The sequence below is a fragment of the Myxine glutinosa genome, chromosome 14 (assembly GCF_964187855.1).
Source record: "Myxine glutinosa chromosome 14, kmMyxGlut1.1, whole genome shotgun sequence".
Taxonomy (NCBI): domain Eukaryota; kingdom Metazoa; phylum Chordata; class Myxini; order Myxiniformes; family Myxinidae; genus Myxine; species Myxine glutinosa.
Window position 1 is genome coordinate 40,535,330 of NC_136274.1, and position 19,430 is coordinate 40,554,759.

The following is a 19,430-nucleotide window of genomic DNA, read 5'->3' on the forward strand; positions in this document are numbered from 1 at the left end:
TCCCAAATATTTTACTTCTACCTCCTCAACATTATCCTATTTCCCCTCCTGGATTAAATTTTTTTGGCAATACCCCTGGGCACTCACCTGGTAGAATAAAGCAGTATACCACGACACTGACTAAAGGTATTTTAAACAGTATCACGGTATTTTAAACCAATTTCAATGGTTGCTAGGAGACAGGACAGCATGTCGAATCATTCTCGCATAATCATGAGACATTAAACAAACGAGCAAAAAAATACCTATTTTGGGGGCAACCCCACCCCATAGATTTTGGAAATTTTTTAAACCGGGACCTTGTACAATTATCAAGTTACATACTGACCTTGCTGAAACTGTGTCTCCACTTTAAGATATTCTCGGAGCAGGTCCATCACGACAACTTTCATATGGCCTCGAATTCCACTGCGATATCTGTACGTGTATGCGCACAGGCAAACACATTATCAACTTTTAATTAATAAAATCCATCGTCTTGTCTGCCGAAATACACCGACACTATCATTCATAGAGACTATTACAGGGTGTCCTCACTTAACGTCATCCCGGTTAACGTTGTTTCGTTATAACGTCTATACTAATTACATAGAAAGGCTTCACAGAACGTCGTGATTATTTACCTATAACTCGCTATTATGTCGTCGATTATATAAATGTCAGTTATATTATGTCATCAGTTTGCAAAAACGTAACCATGACGTTAACAGAGGACCAAGTGTATTTCATCGTAACACCTTAAATACTATCCCCAAATAATGTCCCCCTTTATAATATGAAATAAATTATGTTCTGTCTATTCTTTCGATGTTACGATGAAACCTTTTAAATCCTGGTATTGATCTTGTTGCTCCACATTGATCCTCTCTATTGCAGCAATATTCTCAGAAAACAAGTTGATCATATTTTAGATATTATTCATTCCATCTTGCATACATGCTGCCAATTGGTGGAAGCTGTATTTAGCTCACTTAACAGCCCTCACCGCTGAACCAGCTGAAGAATGCTTTGTGCGTTCATGAAGAACACCTCCCGATCAGCCTTACGATGCAGGGTGGCCGCATGCCGATCCAGAATATTGGCAATCTGTTTGCAACACCCAAAATTCTAATGAAACACCTTTCTCAGCCATCATACAATAAAATCTGCTATCACCAAAGAGGTCAAAATGAATAACACGTATTTGAAGGTTTCCTCAAAAATAACATGCTCCATTTCAGAATCCAGAACTGCTGTGGATGACGACATGGCGGAGGTGATTCTTGAAAGAAAGAAAGAATCACGGTCGATTACAGCAGTACCTGCTGGCTGGGAAACTGGCACAGCACGGAAGTGATGTTGCTGGCATACTGCGCCATGTATTTCCGTATTGCCTTCTCTACAGCCAAAGGCAGGCGCCCAGAGATGCTCGTCATCAACTCCTGCAGCTCTAATAATGGCAGAGATGGGTCGTGCAGTGTCCGCATGAGAATATCCACCCACTCTGTGATCTGTGATTAAAAAGAAGTGAAGTCCGTGAGATCGCCACCCATCCCCTGGCATTTTGCTAAGTCTGGTGTGACTACATTGGGTATCAAGGCCACAGAATGATACCAAGATGTTTACACTCATTTGGCTTAAAGAAAGTGCCAGGTCTGTTTCAAACATTCATTTATCTTATCTGTTGCAAATGAACTTTCATGTTCAGGCTTTCATGGAGAGGCATGAGGAGGAAGTATATTTCGCGACTTACGGAAAGAAATGTTAGCCAAGAAATGACTGCTAAGGAAATGGGATTTGACTACAACTTGTTTTCTGGGTGACACAGGCAACATATTGAATCACAGAGGTCACTATCCTCCAGGTAAGTCACTATTATTCAGGTATCCTAACTTGTCTCCAATCATTCCAAACAGCTTCTCAGAGAATCCTAATACATTTCCCTCATGAAAGCCCACAATAGATCATGTTCATATTTTTTTATATCATACAAAAAATACACAATTTGGTGTCTGTCTGTCTTTATGTCTGACTGTGATACATTCGGTCGTTGCTTATCCTATCTCAATCAAACTGGGCAGATCTTTCCTACACCTGGTAAACCACCTCTCCCCCCCAACCCATCCCAAAAATTTTGCTTTCTATCCATCTTATCCACCCTTTGTGTTCTCCATATACCCCTCATCATTACCGGCATCCCTTGTTTGTTCACCTCCGTTTATGTTCTCCCTCTGCCCTGCTGTTGGCATTTCCCCTTTCTCCTGATGTTCCCTCTCTTGTGTTGTGTCCTGATTTGTTCTGCCATAGCTCTTCCATGAGCCTAGACCATGCAGTAAATACATACATATATACATATATATATAAATAATTACTTCCACAAGCCTAGACCGCCCCCCCCCCACCCCCCCACGCATTCAAGCAATGGCCCCACATTCGCAGATTCGACATTCACGGCATTTTCTAAGAACGTATCCTGCGTCAAAGTCGGGGTCCGACAGAACACATACTTTATTGACGTGCTCACATTGTAATAGTACGTACTTTATAGATGTACTCGCATTATAATATTGTACGTGTTTTATCGAGGTACTCGGCTGAAAAAAAATAACGTGCAATTCTTGCAATGCAGTGCAGTTGGCACTTGTGGTCTATGTTAACACATTGTGTGTGGACAGACAAACAGACAAACAAACAAACCAAAGTGCAATACCCTCTGGAAATGGTTAAAAAAATGGACTATATCACGAGCATGAATACTTTGTTGAACCACAAGAAGTCAGAAATTTTGCTTTAATACTTCCTTCATTGACAGAACCAAAACAAGATGGCCAAGTACCTTTGGAGTGAAATATGGCTCAGGAAGGCAGTATTCGTGCATGACATTGAGCAGGTTGTCCAGAACGGTGTGAAACACTTGATGCAGCTTGTCTCCACAAAATGGTAGAGACAGTTGCTTTGGCAAAGGTCCAAGATAAAGATTTGTCTATGGGGCACAGAACTGGCAGTCTCAAGACAAACGAATCAGCAAAATGGTCAAACAGAGCAATCAAAAGAGCAATAAAATAACAAATTTCAAAAATTGGCCAATAAAATAATCCAATATTATCAAATAATAAATGCCGAGTTTGTGGTCGGTCTGTGCTTGCAACTCGGCCTGCATATTAAATTTCCTATTATGTTTGTCCCCGGGTGCATGTTTCACTTGATCTGTTGGGAAATGAGAAAAGTAAAGGAAGGGAAAGGGAAGAGCCCTGTTTTGGACATATGGTAAATGGGTTGAATAAGGATATGGGGTAAAAAAAACACCACCATATTTGCATTTGTAATAAATAGATGGCCCTTTTTTGGTAGTTCCCCTATCCCTCTTTGGCATTTTACTTAAAAACGCATGGTTTTCTTTAAGTAACATTTTTGTTAAAATGTATTTTATTTCTACATTTTTAAAAGGGTTTCCAGTTTTCTGAACTTTTAGAATATTTATTCACAACACTAATTTTTACGAGCCAAATGACTACATCGCAATAAAGGCCTACATTACACATATATATATATATAGTCGTGTAGACGGCTCTCAGTTAAGACAGAGCGTCCACGGATGGAATCGAGCTTAACGAGGTGACAATCAATTCAATGGCAGATCATACACGAGAAGGGGGGTTTGGGAGAGAATGTCGCTTACCTTCACGGTCCGACGATGTCTTCACCTGCAAAAAGTAATTCACGAACGAACACGGAATTTATGGGACAAAAATAAATATTTATTAAACGGAACCGAGAACAATGAAACGCGACGAAAGATAAATGTCCTAAATCGGGACGTCCCCACACCTCACTTCAAATACAAGACAAATGGTAAGGATAAATAAAAGAAACGTTGTTTGTGGATGAGAGCTTATCTGTCCCTGGATGTAGCGTCCGTCAGGAATTGTCCAGGCTCCATGGTGTTCGCTCTCCGTCAGGCCCACGTACGCCGCTGCCGGCAAGCCTAGTGCCCTGCGCGATCGCCCGCGAGGTCCCGTGCGTGAACGCCAGGCAAGAGGATCGTCGGCGCTCCAACGTCTCTCCAACGTCCGTCGTAATGCAGGCAATTTGCAGTTCGCAACGGAAAGGTCCAACCGGGAACGAAAGGCAAAAGCAGAAGGGAGGTCCAGGCAGGGAAGAAACCAAAGCGAGAAGGGCCAACTCAATCGGACAGTCCAGAGCAAGAGGGCCAAGGGAAGAGCTGAAAATGCCAGTGAGCTAATCGTTTTACTGATCGTCTTGTCATGTCAGCTCGCTTTCCCTCCAACCAGTGCGTCGCTTGTTGGTAGTGGTTTCACGCTTTCCGCACTGATTGGTCGTGGTGTCATCGGTCGGAGACCAATCAGTGTGTCGCTCCTTCACCTTCCTTACCCCCAATCATGGGGAAGCTTTCTGCCCCTCCCCTGACCAATCACACGTCCCTCTCTACTCTCCAATCGGTGCTCTGGTTGTTGCTCGCCCCTCCCCCTTGTCAATCAAGAGTCCTTCTGGGCGTGGCTATTGCCTGCCTTGCACAATGTCTGCCTGCCATGGCGCCGTTGTACGCGGCCACTTCCTGCTCGTCTTTCCAGTCAGTCCTTATGGCAGCGGGGGATTAATTAATATGTGCACTAATGAGGCTAACTAATGTGTGTGATGTGCTGCCATACGGGACAAAGGTATGATCACCAGATCTGACACACAGGGGAATTAGCTTAGTCCCTAGTCTACCTATCACCGGATCATCCTCGTATGATCACAGGTACACACTGAATCCGACATTCGGGCTAACAGAACTTATTACATCGAGATTCCCTATCCAGACAGACGAAGCACCTACCTATGCAGATCTACCTAAATCTATATATATGCCTACCCAACCGACATAACAATATATATATTGTTGTGGATCCCGGGTTCGTCGACGTACAAAGGCGAGTTTATTACCCCACTCCCCCTCAAACTCCGGGTCCACTGAGGCCGCTGACCGCGACTAAGCTCATGATCGACGGATTGGTAAGCAATTCCGATCGCCAACCTCCCAGCCACGCGCCGAAGAGTTTGCTAAGAGTCTTCCACAGACTCCTCTCCGGCCTTGCTCCCCCAGCTCTCTCTGGGCTCTGTCCTCCAAATATTCCTACAGGTCGCACAAGATCTGCCTGCAACCCTCTTATGGTTAAACTACCAAAATCAAGACTCTCTGCTCACCTTCACTCCTTCATTCCTCTTTTCTCCCGCCTCTGGAACAAACTCCCTCACTCTCTTCAATCCCACTCCTCCCTCCAGGTCTTTAAAACAGCTGTTCACCACCATCTCTTATCTTCCCCCATCCAAAACCTTGATCGTTTCTATCCCCGCTAATTTTACCCCAGATCCACTTTTTTCGAATACCAACTTCTTTACTGGAAGTCCTTGCAGTGTCCTTGTGTTTTATACTTTTCCCACCACCCCACACCCCCTTCCCATGCCTCCTCCCCCCAAGCCCTCTCCCTCCCACAGATCTCCCGATGTCCCTGCTCTCAAATGTTGTGTTTGTGTGCTTCCCCTTATCTCCCCATCTTGTCTACCACTCCCTTTATGATATACTTTGTGTGTCTGTTTGATTTTTTGTGTGATAAATGTTAGCTTTTTCACGAGCCTCGATCCTGTATGCAAGAAAATATAAAAACACCGAGGAAGTAAGGAATTCACCTCGGTTTTTTTATAGTAATATCATTTTTTTGTTTGTTTTGTATACAAGGTCGAGGCTCGTGTAAGAGCTAACATTGATCACAAAAAAGACAAACTGACACATAAAACATAAAACATATGATAAAGGGAGCGGGAGAACAAGATGGAGAGCAGGGACATCGGGAGATCTGTGGGAGGGAGAGGGCTTGGGGGAGGAGGCATGGGAAGGGGGGGAGGAGGCATGGGAAGGGGGGGAGGTGGTGGGGGAGGTAACAGATTTTGACAGTTTCACCAGAAGAGGGTTGCTAGCAGATCTTGTGCGACCTGTAGGAATATTTGGGGGACAGAGTACAGAGAGAGTTGGGGGAGCAAGGCCGGAGAGGAGTCGGGAGAATACAGGAAGACCACCAACCTGCCTGCGGTGAGTGAGTGAAAGGCCCTCGGAGTTAGCTTCATCGCGGGAGATTCCAATGATTCTGAAAGCTTTGGTTTCAACAGCTTGAAGCCGAAGCACCGGCCCAGAGAGGAGAACAGTATTCCATTGAGCTGCGGATGAAAGCCTTGTATGTGTTGAGCTCAGGTGTGCCAAGGAAGGACATCACACGACGGAGGATGCCCAGTTGGTGACTGGCTTTGGAGGCCAGATTTGAAATGTGGTTTTCCCAGGAAAGATCATGGCAGATAGTGAGACCCAAAAGCTTGAGTGACAGAACTTCTTGGAGAGGATTATTCAGAAAGTCAATGGGAGGATTGTCCAGTCAGTCTTTTCGGAGAGACAGTAAGAGTGTGAGATTTGTCAGGATTGAAAGACATGTTCCACTTGTTTGCCCAGTCTGTGATTTTGTCCAGGTCTGCAGAGAGTGAGGAGGTCTGCAGAGAGTCTGCAGAAGGGGAGATGAGAGAAACCCATTCAGGGCCACACGTTGACTACGACTAGAGAGGAAGTCCGCAAGCTATGCGTGGAGATTTCCATGGATACCATAGGAGGAGAGTTTGGTGAGCAAAGCGGGTGCCAGACCGTATCGAAGGCACGTGATATGTCAAGGGAGACAGCTCTAATTTCCTGTTTGGCATTGAGGACCTCCATCCATTGTTGAGACAGCAGAAGCAGCATGTCCAGAGTTGAGTGACCTGGTCTGAAACCAAATTGATGATAAGAGATCAAGCCATTGGAGAAGAGGAAAGATTTGATATCTGAAGCAATGATGGATTCCATGACTTTGCTGATAATTGGGAAAGGCTGATATTAGTGCCGATGTTTATTAATATTAGTGCCGAGCAACGCTCATCACTGATCATGAACCATACACTGCTTCAATCCAAGAACTTTCCATTCACGACATTGGGATTAAAGTGTTATGGTTAGATTTACTATAATATTGACGTTACGTTATCATTATTTAGAAAATGATATTACCATCAAAAAACCGAGGCAAATTCCTTACTTCCTCGGTTATTAATATTGGTGCCGAACACCGCTTATATCATTGATCATGAACCATACATGGTCCCGGCTCTGCTCCTAGCTCCGCCTGCCCGGCTCCTTCGCTGTTTCCCGTGGGTTGTGGCCATTGTTTGCAGCGGCGGTGGTGACGGTTTGCCGCCGTGATCTTGATTAGCGGCGGCGGTCGTTTGCTGCTGCATTTGCCGCTTTGCCTCCTCAACCTTGGCCTCGTGCTTGTCTCTTCGCTCCTGTCTGCCCTCTGCTCGGTCCCGGCTCTGCTCCTGGCTTCACCTGCCTGGCTCCTTTGCTGTTTCCTCGGGCCCGCTCCCGTGGGTTGTGACCATTGTTTCACCTCCTCAACCTTGGCCTCGTACTCGTCCCTTCGCTCCTGCCTGGCATGGCTCTGCGGTACTCCGCCGCAAGGCTTCTTCTGCTTAATACCTGCTCCACCCCATCATGCATCTCTGCAATCAAATCAAATGTACTCCTCCGACGATCCAGGTACATTCACCATGGCTCCGGTCGCAAGTTTGTTTATTTACAATCAGGTCACTCCATCCCCGTCCTCTGGTCGGCTCAGCGCACTCCCACTCATCGTCCCAGCGCAACTGGTCACAGCAACGCACGCAATCGCACCTCCTGTCTGCGAACCCTGGCCAAATCACCTGGGTTCATCCCTGCCGTACAAAACAATATCAAGCTCACCCTGTTCAATACCCGGTCCCTCAACAACAAATGCCTCATCCTGAACGACTACATCCTGGAAAATAAACTGGACTTTCTCTGTCTCACCGAAACCTGGCAACAACCTCTGGACTACTTCGCACTCAACCTCACCACACCAAATGGACATTCTTACATCAATAAACCACGCTCGGAGGGCCGAGGTGGTGGAATTGCCGTTATCCACCGACAAGACATCAGGACCAGCCTCATCTCCATCGCACCTGCTCCATCCTTTGAACACCTGGCTTTTAAACTCTCTGATCACACACAGTCAGTCATGGCTGTCGTCTACCGCCCTCCCAAACCACACCCATCATTCCTGCCTGACTTCTCCTACTTTCTGACCCAGCTATGTTCCCTCTCCCCCTCAATCCTCCTCCTCGGTGATTTCAATATCCACATGGACTCCACTGACTCCACGATAACCACTGACTTCACTGATTTACTCACCTGCTTTAACCTCACTCAACATGTCAACTTTCCTACCCATAACCGTGGTCACATTCTGGACCTTGTCTGCTCTACTGGATTAATTTTGCACCATCTCTCTGGCTCCGACCTCACCCTCTCTGACCACTTAGCCATCACTATGACCATCAACATCCCCACCCCAGCACCAAGGCATTATCGCACTACAAACTTCCGTAAGCTAAACGCTCTTTCACCGACCTCATTCTCATCCACCCTCTCTGAAAAAATGTCCACTTCTCCCTTCATTGACCTCCACACCCCTTCTGACCTCACTGACTACTACAACCACACTCTCTCCTCCTGCCTTGACCAACTTGCGCCTATAAAAACCAAAACGGTTTCTTTCACCCATTCTGCTCCCTGGTTTACCCCTGAACTCCGCCTGATGAAAACTCGTGCTCGCCAACTTGAAAGACTCCGCAATAAAACAGGTCTCACAGTTCACTCCCAAGCCTACAAGGACCACCTACAACACTACAAAGATGCCCTCTCCCGCACCCGCTCCGCCTACTACTCTCAAATTATCCACTCTGGCTCCGGAAACCCAAAAGCACTCTTCTCTACAATAAACAAACTCCTCAGCCCCCTGAACACCACCACCCAGTCATTCACAGTAGACAACTGCATCTCCTTCCTTTCATTCTTCCAACGCAAAATTGAAAACATCTACAACAGCTTGACCACCGCCGCACCCGCTCCCCCTCAAACCACCTGCCCCCCCTTATCCTGCCATCCCCTGTCTCAATTCTCCCCAGTCTCCCCTACTGACCTCTCTGAACTCCTCATAGGAATGAAAACTGCCACCTGCACTCTTGACCCCATCCCCTCCAGCTTTGTCAAGGCCTCCCTTCCTGCTCTCTCTCCACTTATCATTGCAACAATAAACTCCTCCCTGTCTACAGGCATCGTCCCACCATCCCTCAAAATTGCTGCTGTTACACCCATTCTGAAAAAACCTGGACTAAACCCTGACACCCTAAACAACTTCAGACCCATCTCCAACCTACCCTTTCTGTCGAAAGTTTTGGAACGCGCTGTAGCCACTCAACTCAAACATCACCTCTCTGCCAATAACCTGTATGAAACATTCCAATCCGGAATTCCGCTCCAACCACAGTACTGAAACTGCTCTCCACAAAATCACCAACGACCTTCTCCTCTCCTCTGACGCTGGCAACCTCAACATTCTCATCCTCCTCGACCTCAGCGCCGCCTTTGACACCATCGATCACACCATCCTCCTCACCCGACTTGAAACCACCTTTAACGTTACCGGCACTGCCCTCTCTTGGATTAAATCATACCTCTCTGACAGACGCCAGTTCATCTCCATCAATAACTGCAAATCCCCCACTGCTCACCTCCCCCAAGGTGTCCCCCAAGGTTCAGTTCTTGGCCCCCTCCTCTTCATCCTTTACCTGTCCCCCCTCGGTCACTTAATCCACCGTCATGGTCTCCAATTCCACTGCTTCGCTGATGACATCCAGCTTTTCATCTCCACCAAGTCCATCTCCACCGCCACCCCACTCTATCCTGACAAACTGCATCTCTGAAATAAAATCCTGGCTTCAAATCAACTTCCTCAAACTTAACTGTGATAAATCTGAAATAATCATCATTGGCCCAAAAACGCTCATAAAATCCACCCATAACTTTGCCCTCAACATCGACGGTATCCCAGTGTCCACCTCCCCTCACATCCGGAATCTTGGCATCATCTTTGACCAAACCCTCTCCTTCGACAGATACACTAAACAGATCACAAAGACAGCCTTCTTTCACCTGAAAAACATCACCCGTCTCCGTCCATCCCTCTCCTCCATGGCTGCAGAAACCCTCATCCACGCCTTCATCACCTCCCGTCTGGACTACTGCAATAGCCTCCTCTATGGTTCACCCTCCACAATCACCAATAAACTCCAATACATTCAGAACTCCGCTGCCAGTCTACTCACCCATTCCCGGACCCGTGACCACATCACCCCCGTCCTTTACAAGCTTCACTGGCTCCCCATCTCCCAGAGAATCCAGTACAAAATCCTCCTCTTGACCTACAAAGCCCTCCATAACCTGGCCCCATCCTACCTGGCTGACCTCCTCCCCAGAAACACTCCCAACCGTAACCTCCGCTCTGCTGGTACCAACCTCCTGACCCCCCCCCCCCATCCGAACCAAATTCAGATCCTGGGGGGACAGGGCCTTCTCCATCGCTGCTCCCACCCTCTGGAACTCACTACCTCACACCATCAGAGACTCCTCCTCACTCACCACATTCAAAACATCACTCAAGACCCACCTGTTCAACACTGCATTCAACATTTAACCCACAGCATTTCACCCCTGACGATCTCTTCTCCTTCTCCCTCCTTTCTGCTTTAAATATTTCCCTATTGATTCTTGTCTTTTGCAATTGTTTTTATGTTTTGCTATGCATTATGTTTTGCACTCTGTCAAAGCATCTTTGGGCTTCCTGAAAAGCACTATATAAAATAAATGCATTATTATTATTATTATTATACACCACTTCAATCCATTAACCATCCATTCACCACATTGGAATTAAAGTATTATGGTTATATTCACGATATTTCTATTATTACGAAAACTATACTACTGAAATGATACACTACTGTATTAAGAAACCTGGGCTCAATTTGTCCGAAGCGGTCCGAAGGTGAAGCATAACGCCTAAGGCACATATGTACCACTGTGGAGCTATGCTCGCACGATAAAGCCGGACAAAATGGACGACACCAGGAACGAAGTTTCACTGAGCTATTTATTCAAGCTCAACTCGAAAGAACTCAAAAGCACTGAATAGCCCGTTAACACGGGCGGCAATTTATATCAAAAGTTCACCACACAAAAGCCACGCCTCTCAGGCGGGGCGTGGTATGCAAATAAGTCAGCCACGCCTCTCAACGGGGGCGGTATGCAAATCGAGAGTCCGCCCGGGCAAGGCAAGTCCGGACACGTCCGGGCGAGTCCGGGCAAGTAACCGCCCGCCGGTTACGTCATCGGCCGTGCAAGGTGATTGTGTCATGCTTCCGGTAACCTCTACATGCGCCCCGCCAGAATTAACTTGCACCGGGAGAGTCAGTTTGAGGGGGGTCTTGATGACCCGGCTGAAACGGCCCCTGGCGATTCGTGTGGGGGTGGTTGGTGGCGTGGCGGGGGATGGTTGGGCGGGGGGCCTGGCCGACGGCCCCATCGTGGAGGAAGGGCCAACCGTGGAGGTTGGTCGAGGTCCAAATTGGCCGGCTTGAGGCGGTCCACGGAGATGCGGTCCGGTTTGCCGCCGATGTCAATGATGAACGACTTGTCGTCCCTCTTCAGGACCCGGAAAGGTCCATCGTACGGCGGCCGGAGCGGTCCCCGGTGTGCGTCGTTCCAGATAAAAACGTACTCCGCAGTGCGAAGTGCTGGGGGGGCGTGGGGTTGGGGGCAGCCGTGGTGGGACGTGGGCACGGAGGCAAATATCCTGGCGGCCTCCTGGAGGACCGAGCATTGGCGAGCCGCGGACCAGGGGGCGGTGGCATCAGGGATGAACTCGCCCGGCATGCGCAGTGGCTGGCCGTAGACCAGCTCGGCGGTGGAAGCCTGGAGGTCCTCTTTAGGGGCCGTTCGGAGGCCCAATAGGACCCACGGGAGCCTGTCGGCCCAACCGTCGTCCTGGAGGCTGGCCCTGAGAGCGGCCTTCATCGAGCGGTGGAACTGCTAGCACAAGCCGTTGGCTTGGGGGTGGTAGGCCGTGGTGCAGTGTATCTTGACCCCCAAGGCCTGGGCGACCGCGCCCCAAAGCTCGAAGGTGAATTACGGGCCTCTGTCGGAGCAGATGTCCGAGGGGGCGCTGAAACCGGCAATCCAGGTGCCAATGAAGGCCTGCGCCACGTCGGCGGCTGTTGTTGATGCCAACGGGACGGCCTCCGGCCACCTGGTGGTCCTGTCCACCATCGTGAGGAGGTGGGTGAAGCCCCGCGAGGAGGGAAGGGGTCCCACCAGGTCCAAATTGACGTGGTCGAAGCGCCGCGTGGGCACATCGAATGGTGCCAATGGGGCCTGGGTGTGCCGGTGGACCTTCGCGCGCTGGCAGGCGACACAGGCGTTGGCCCGGTCGCGGACGTCCTTACGGAGCCCGTGCCAGACGAACTTTGCTGCCACGAGCTTCTGCGACGCTTTCCAGCCCTGGTGGAAAAGGCCATGGAGGGCGTCAAAAATGTGCCGCTGCCATCCGGTGGGCACGATGGGGCGAGGTTGGCCCAGGGAAACGTCGCACAGGAGAACTGTGCCTGTGTCCTCGAAGGGGACGTCGGCCAACCGCAGGCCTGTCCGCTGTCCGTGACTTGGCGTCACGCAGGCCTGTAGAGGGCTTGCACCGTGGGGTCGGCGGTCTTGTCGGCCGTCATGCGGGCGAAGTCCACACCGAGGTTGACGGCGTTCGCAGCGGACCGGGAGAGGCAACCGGCCACAGCGTTGTCCTTGCCCGCGACGTGCCGGATGTCCGTCGTAAATTCGGACACGGCGGAGAGGTGGCGCTGCTGGCGGGCCGACCACGGCTCTGCAACCTTGGCCATGGCGAAGACCAGGGGTTTGTGGTCCACAAACGCCGTGAACGGGCGGCCCTCTAAAAGATGGCGGAAGTGGTGAACGGCCAGGTAAAGGCCGAGGAGCTCGCAGTCGAAAGCGCTATACTTGCGCTTGTTAGGGCGAAGCTGCCGGCTGAAGAAGGACAGCGGTTGCCAAGCCCCGTTCACCCACTGTTCATGCACGGCGCCCACCGCGTAGTCGGAAGCGTCCGTGGTGAGGGCGATGGGCGCGTCGAGCACCGGGTGCGCCAGCATGGTCGCGTTGGCGAGGCTTAGCGCCCGTGAACGCCTCATCCATTTCTTTGGTCCAGGCGACGTCGTGCTTGGCCGGCTTGCCCCGGAGGGCTTCGTACAGGGGGTGCATGAGTTGGGCGGCGCGAGGCACGAACCTGTGGTAGAAATTTGCCATCCCCAAAAATTCCTATAGGGCCTTGATGGAGCGGGGGCGCGGGAAACTTGTGACTGCCTCCACCTTGGTCGGCAGAGGGACAGCCCCGCGCTTCGTGATGCGGTGCCCCAGGAAGTCGACGGCCGTTACGCCAAACTGGCATTTCGCCGGGTTGATGATGAGGCCGTGCTGGCCGAGGCGCTCAAAAAGCATGCACAGGTGGATGAGGTGCTCCGCCCGGGAAGTGCTGGCGACGAGAATGTCGTCCAAGTAGACGAAAACAAAGGTGAGGTCGCGCAGCACGCTGTGCATCAGCCGCTGGAAGGCCTGGGCCGCGTTCTTAAGGCCGAACGGCATGCGAAGGAACTCGTAGAGGCCAAAAGGTGTAATTACCGCCGTCTTCAGCACGTCGGCCGGCCGGACGGGTACCTGGTCGTAGCCCCGAATGAGGTCGACCTTGGAAAAGATCACCCGCCCCGCCAAACGGGCGGAAAAGTCCTGTATGTGTGGTATCGGGTACCGGTCGGGGGTGGTGGCATCGTTGAGGCGGCGGTAATCGCCGCATGGTCGCCATCCGCCACCCGGTTTGGGCACGATGTGCAGGGGCGCGGCCCACGTGCTATTCGAGCGCCGCACAATGCCCAATCGCTCCAGCGCGTCAAATTCTACCTTCGCCACGGCGAGTTTGGTCGGGTCGAGGCGATGAGCCCTGGCGTAGACCGGTGGACCTGTGGTCGGGATGTGGTGTTCGACGCCGTGTTTGACGGCGACGGCCGAAAACGTCGGCTGCGTGAGGGTGGGAAACTCGGCGAGCAGGCGGGTGAAATAGTCCGCGGCCGGGAGCGCGCAGGCTAGCTTGATTGGTGCGGAGCCGCTCAATGAGCAAGCGAGCGAGCTGAAGGTCTCCGCGTTGATGAGCCGACGCCGTTTGACGTCCACCAAAAGCCCATGCGCACACAGAAAATCTGCACCCAGCAAGGCCATGGGCACGTTCGCCGTGATGAAGTCCCACCTGAAGCGCTGGCCCCCGAAGCAGAGTGCGACGCTGCGCGAACCGAAGTTGCGGATGGAGGAGCCGTTTGCGGCGACCAAGGCGGGGCCGCAAAGCGCGGCCTGTTTGTCCTGCACCGAGGTGGGTATCACGCTCAGCTGAGCGCCGGAGTCACACAAAAAACGCCGCCCGGACGCTGTGTCCGTGATAAACAGAAGGCTGCCTGAATAGCCGACGCTCAAGGCAGGCAGTGAGCGCCGACCTGGTCGTTTCCCGATCTGCCGAAAGTGCATGGTGGGCGGCACGTCCTGGCCTTCTGCCCGAACCTGGCGTGGTAGTAGCACATGGTCCGCTCTGGTGGAGGCTCCGGTGGTCGCGTCGGGTTCGGTCGACGGGGCGTCGTGGCGGCCGCTGCCGCCAGTGGCGCTGACTCGGCTGGTGGTGGCGCCGGTCGTGGTGCGGGCGTTGCCTCGGTCGGCCAAGGGTTCCAGGCGGCCGCTTCGACGTGTCGCCTGGCCGAGAAAAATTTATCGGCCTCCTTGGCCAGGGCGCGAGGGTCCGTGATGGGCGAGTTAGCTAAAGCTAACCATACCTGCCCAGGTAGCTGTCGGAGGAACAGCTCGCGGAAGAGGAAATCCGGGCTGTGGTCGCCGAGTAGAGCCAGCATGTGGTCCATGTGCTCGGATGGACGGGCCTCACCCAGCTCCGGGAGGTCGAGCAGTTGTCGCGCACGTTCGGTCTCTGCGAGTCCAAACGCACCGAGGAGTAGGCCTTTGAGCGCGCCGTATTTGTCGGCGTTCGGCGGGTTCTGTAGGAAGCTCAGGACCCGGGCAGCGGTGGAGGCGTTGGGCGCGGAGACCACATGGTGGTAGCGCGTCGTGTCCTCCGTAATGTTCCACAGGGCGAATTGAGAATCCGCTTGGGCGAACCAGACGGCTGCGTGCGATTCCCAAAAGCCAGGGAGCTTCAAAGCTACAGATGACTCCATCGCCGTGTTCTCGAAAAGGGGTCACCAATTGTGGAGCTATGCTCGCACGATAAAGCCGGACAAAATGGACGACACCAGGTACGAAGTTTCACTGAGCTATTTATTCTTGCTCAACTCGAAATAACGCAAAAGCACTGAATAGCCCGTTAACACAGGCGGCAATTTATATCAAAAGTTCACCACACAAAAGCCACGCCTCTCAGGCGGGGCGTGGTATGCAAATAAGTCAGCCACGCCTCTCAACGGGGCGTGGTATGCAAATCGAGAGTCCGCCCGGGCAAGGCAAGTCCTGACACGTCCGGGCGAGTCCGGGCAAGTAACCGCCCGCCGGTTACGTCATCGGCCGGTGCAAGGTGATTGTGTCATGCTTCCGGTAACCGCTACACCACACCGTATTGTTGGAAAAGACGTAACGCCGATGCTTTTGATATTTGATGATCATTTTAACAATCGGTTTGTTTGTGTTTCACACTGAATGAAAAACGTAAAGGTAGAGGATGGCGATTGTGATATTTGACAGGTTCGACGATATGTTCTGCATAAACGGCATGTCAATCAAAATGGCGGTGTGTGGAGAGTCAGCCGCTGCACGGCCGTAATGCCATCAGACGTAATCACATCAACCTGTCATGTGACCAGATCCTCAGCTCTGATTGGTATACGTTTGAGGGGACATAATACATACAATCATACATGCAGACGGACAAACACTGTTCTAGACGGCTCTGCCCGATGGGCCATGCCGTAAAAATTGCCATAATTGGCAAAGATTGAGTGCATGATGTATGTCGTGAATTACTGTGCATCAATGATGTGCAAGCCTGGTGTTGGGCTCGCGGCTAGGGTGCCGGCTTAGGATCCTAGGATCCTGGGTTCGAATCCCGGTCGATCGCTGAATTAACGCCAGGGGGGTTGACTCAGCCTGTCATCCTTCCGAGGTCGGCTAATTGAGTACCAGTTCACTGGTAATTCCCTGTTTGTCGTTAAAGGCGGCAAAAAGGGTTGGCGTCAGGAAGGGCATCCGGCCGTAAAACATTGCTTCAAAAAGGGGACCAAAAAACAACAACAACCACGGTTCCCGAAAAAGGCCATCCCCCGCTTTGCGGGGAAAAATGGCCTCTAAAGGTGGGTAATGATGTGCACGTCATATATGAATATGTAATGGTTTGGAACCTGTTTTAAAAAAACTGTTGATATTGATATGCCGGTATGAGCCCACCGACATATTGATATTGAAAAAAAAATCAATACCAATGGACATTAGTTGCTTGTAATACACAGAAGAGTTATAACTCTCCAGTTACCACGTTCACCGAGTTTCCCTTCTTTGGCAGTTTAACGATCAGTCCAAGATCAGAGTGTATACAGGTACGTATACAAATATCAATCGTCAATTAGTCAAAGATGGCATCATTGTTGTTGGATGCCACACAAGGAAATGCAAGCAAACAAAAGTTTGTTCTAAGCAAGCACATGTAGCCATCGGTACTCTTAAATGAAGGAGGAATGTGAGTTGTTGGTGAAACGCATATAATCAGCAGGTGAGCTTCACTACATGAGCAAGGCCTGTAAAAATAATGAAGTCTAAAGCAGGGAAAAGAGATTTGAGGGGAGGGTGGGACGGTGAACCAGCCGTGCCCCTGTTCTATGGAGCTCTCTTCCTCTGCCTTCGATTTATTCTGCCAAATCTCTTCAGTCTTTGAATATCTTTGAAAAGCACAAATTAAAGAAAAGCCTCTTCGCCTTTATATAATTTTTATTTTAAATCTGCTAGAATGTTCCTTGATGTACAGTGCTTTGTGCTAGGCTAAGAAAAGTGCTTTGTAATTGATCCGTTGTTGTTGTTGTTTTAATTATTATCCTTTTGCAAATCTGACTTCCGACCTGAAAACTCTACATTTGTGGAGCACTGTGTGACAACACACCTGGAGCACACAGGATGGATCGTCAAGCTGCAAGCGGGCGATGACACAACCAGCCTCCAGGGCCACGCCGGGTCGCTTGACAAAATGTACACAACCAGACTCGTTCACCATCAAGTTCATCACCATTTTCATCACCTGTGACATGTGAAGTATGAACATCATCAACTATGCCTTTTGTCTATGACGTCGGGTCAAGGGAACTTCCACGACAAAAGATACCTCCATTTCTGCATAGCACTGGCTAGCAAAAACATGACCTCCGTCCTCCACCAAGTAGCACAGCAGCTTTCCGGCTGATGGAGCACGCAGCATGGTTGGATCACTCTCCTTCTCAAATACACACGTTTTATTTTCAATGGTGATTCGGTACCTAGTGAGGGCCATACAGATCACACACATATCACAGGGATGCTTTCCCAGCAAATGATGGCTCATTTTCAGGAATAAGGAAAACGGAAAAGATCAATTTATTCTTCTAAAAATCAAATCCCATCAACTTGAATGTGCCTGGTATTAATCCACATGCAAACCCTGCATCTATTCCCATCATCAATGGCAATTCAAATCGCGTTTGGACATCAAAATTTCAAAGTACAGAATTACCAAGAATGGCATGTTTCTCAAAAGTAATGAATATGGTACTTGTGCACAAAATGGTAATGCTTGTTATAATTTACAGCCGTGGCCAAAAATATTGGCAACTTTGCACTTTTTTTTAAATAATGCACCATTTACTCCAGAGAATTGCTGATATTAAAAAATATTTTGGTGTCCACATGTGTATTTCTTTGGTTTGCAGTGGAACAAAACAAAAAAAAGCTGAAAAAATACTAAATCTTAGCTTATTCCACACAGAAATCATAAAATGGCCCGGAAAATATTATTGGCACCATTTAGAAGTTGTTAGAAATAATTAGATTTCAAAACAGGTGATTCTCCTTTACTTTGAAAATGAACTCACCTGTGGTGAGTTGCAGGTGTCTGCAATATAAAAATCACTCATTCATCCAGTTTGAATGGAGAAAAGGAGTCATTCTGCTGTTTTGATGTCACTGTGTGTACCGCAATGAGCATGGAGAAAAGAAAGAAAACCAGAGAATTGTCTGAGGAGGTCAGACACAAGATTGTAGCCAAGCATGGACAATCTCAAGGTTACAACCATCTCCAGAGACCTTGATGTTCCTGTATCCACCGTACGCAATGTTATCAGGAAGTTTAAGGCCCATGGCACTGTAGCCAACCTCCCTGGACGTGGCCACAAGAGAAAACCTTATCGAAGACTGCAGCGAAAGATTGTTTGAATGGTGGAGAAAGCACCTTGATCAACTACCAAACAGATTCAAGCTGACATGCAGACACAAGGTACGCAGTTTCAACTTGCACCATCCGTCGCCAGCTCAATGAAAGGGGGTTCTATGGTAGGAGACCCAGGAGGACCCCACTGCTGAGAGAGAGAGACAGCAGAAAGCCCGACTGGAGTTTGCCAAAACACACCTGAACAAGCCAAAATCCGTCTGGGAGAACGTCCTGTGGACGGAAGAGACCAAATTAAAGTTTTTGGGTAAAGCACATTTTGGTTTGCACAAGAAGAGTGGGCCAAACTGCCAGTAGAGAGGTGTAGGAAGCTCATTCATGGCTACAGGACGCATTTGACTGCAATTATTTTGTCCAAAGGCTGTGCTACCAAATGTCATGTGTATTGACAAAAGATAAATGTATCGTCTCAGATGTCAATAATTTTGTCAATGCCATTTCCTTTTATTTTCTGATTTAAAAGGATATATTAAGTTCTGAATCAAAAAAACAAAGGTTCTGTAATATTAACTGTGAAATAAAGAATTGTGGAGACTAAATACTTTTGTCAATTTCAACTTATTTTTAGAGAAAATTCTGGTGAAACAGAACAGTGGGAGCAAGGCCGGAGAGGAATTATTTGAAAAAAGTGCAAGGGTGCCAATATTTTTGGCCATGACCAATAATAAATGGAAGTTTTGTGTAACTGAGTTTATCCAGTCACTTACTTTCCAACCTCTTCCTTAATATATGTGGTGTGGCTGCAGCCATCATATGACAGAAGCAGCCCACCGTCGCTCAAGCGGTGCACATCAGTCTCCAGGGTGCTGTCATTCATGATGATCAAGAAAGTGGTGGGAGACTGGCGAGTGACCTGTTTGGGAATACAACACCGGCACAACTCGATGCCAATAGCAACCTTGCAATGTCAAATCCATAAGGGAAGAATAATGCAATTTTCCTAATTAG

At 49.5% G+C, this 19,430-nt stretch overlaps 1 protein-coding gene across 4 annotated transcripts in view; it reads right to left on the bottom strand.

Annotated features, from left to right (window-relative positions):
• The window catches only part of LOC137439654 (acetyl-CoA carboxylase), a 280,655-nt gene that overhangs the window by 147,484 nt on the left and 113,741 nt on the right, over window positions 1-19,430 (bottom strand). For all 4 annotated transcript variants that reach the window (XM_078768288.1, XM_068135620.2, XM_078768287.1 and 1 more), the window contains exons 17-23: window positions 19,190-19,335; window positions 17,388-17,538; window positions 17,169-17,303; window positions 2,816-2,962; window positions 1,302-1,490; window positions 986-1,086; window positions 329-417 (exon numbers count right to left, since the gene is read on the bottom strand). In XM_078768288.1, the coding sequence (XP_078624414.1) occupies window positions 329-417; window positions 986-1,086; window positions 1,302-1,490; window positions 2,816-2,962; window positions 17,169-17,303; window positions 17,388-17,538; window positions 19,190-19,335 (958 nt within the window). The remainder of the gene's footprint in view (window positions 1-328; window positions 418-985; window positions 1,087-1,301; window positions 1,491-2,815; window positions 2,963-17,168; window positions 17,304-17,387; window positions 17,539-19,189; window positions 19,336-19,430) is intronic.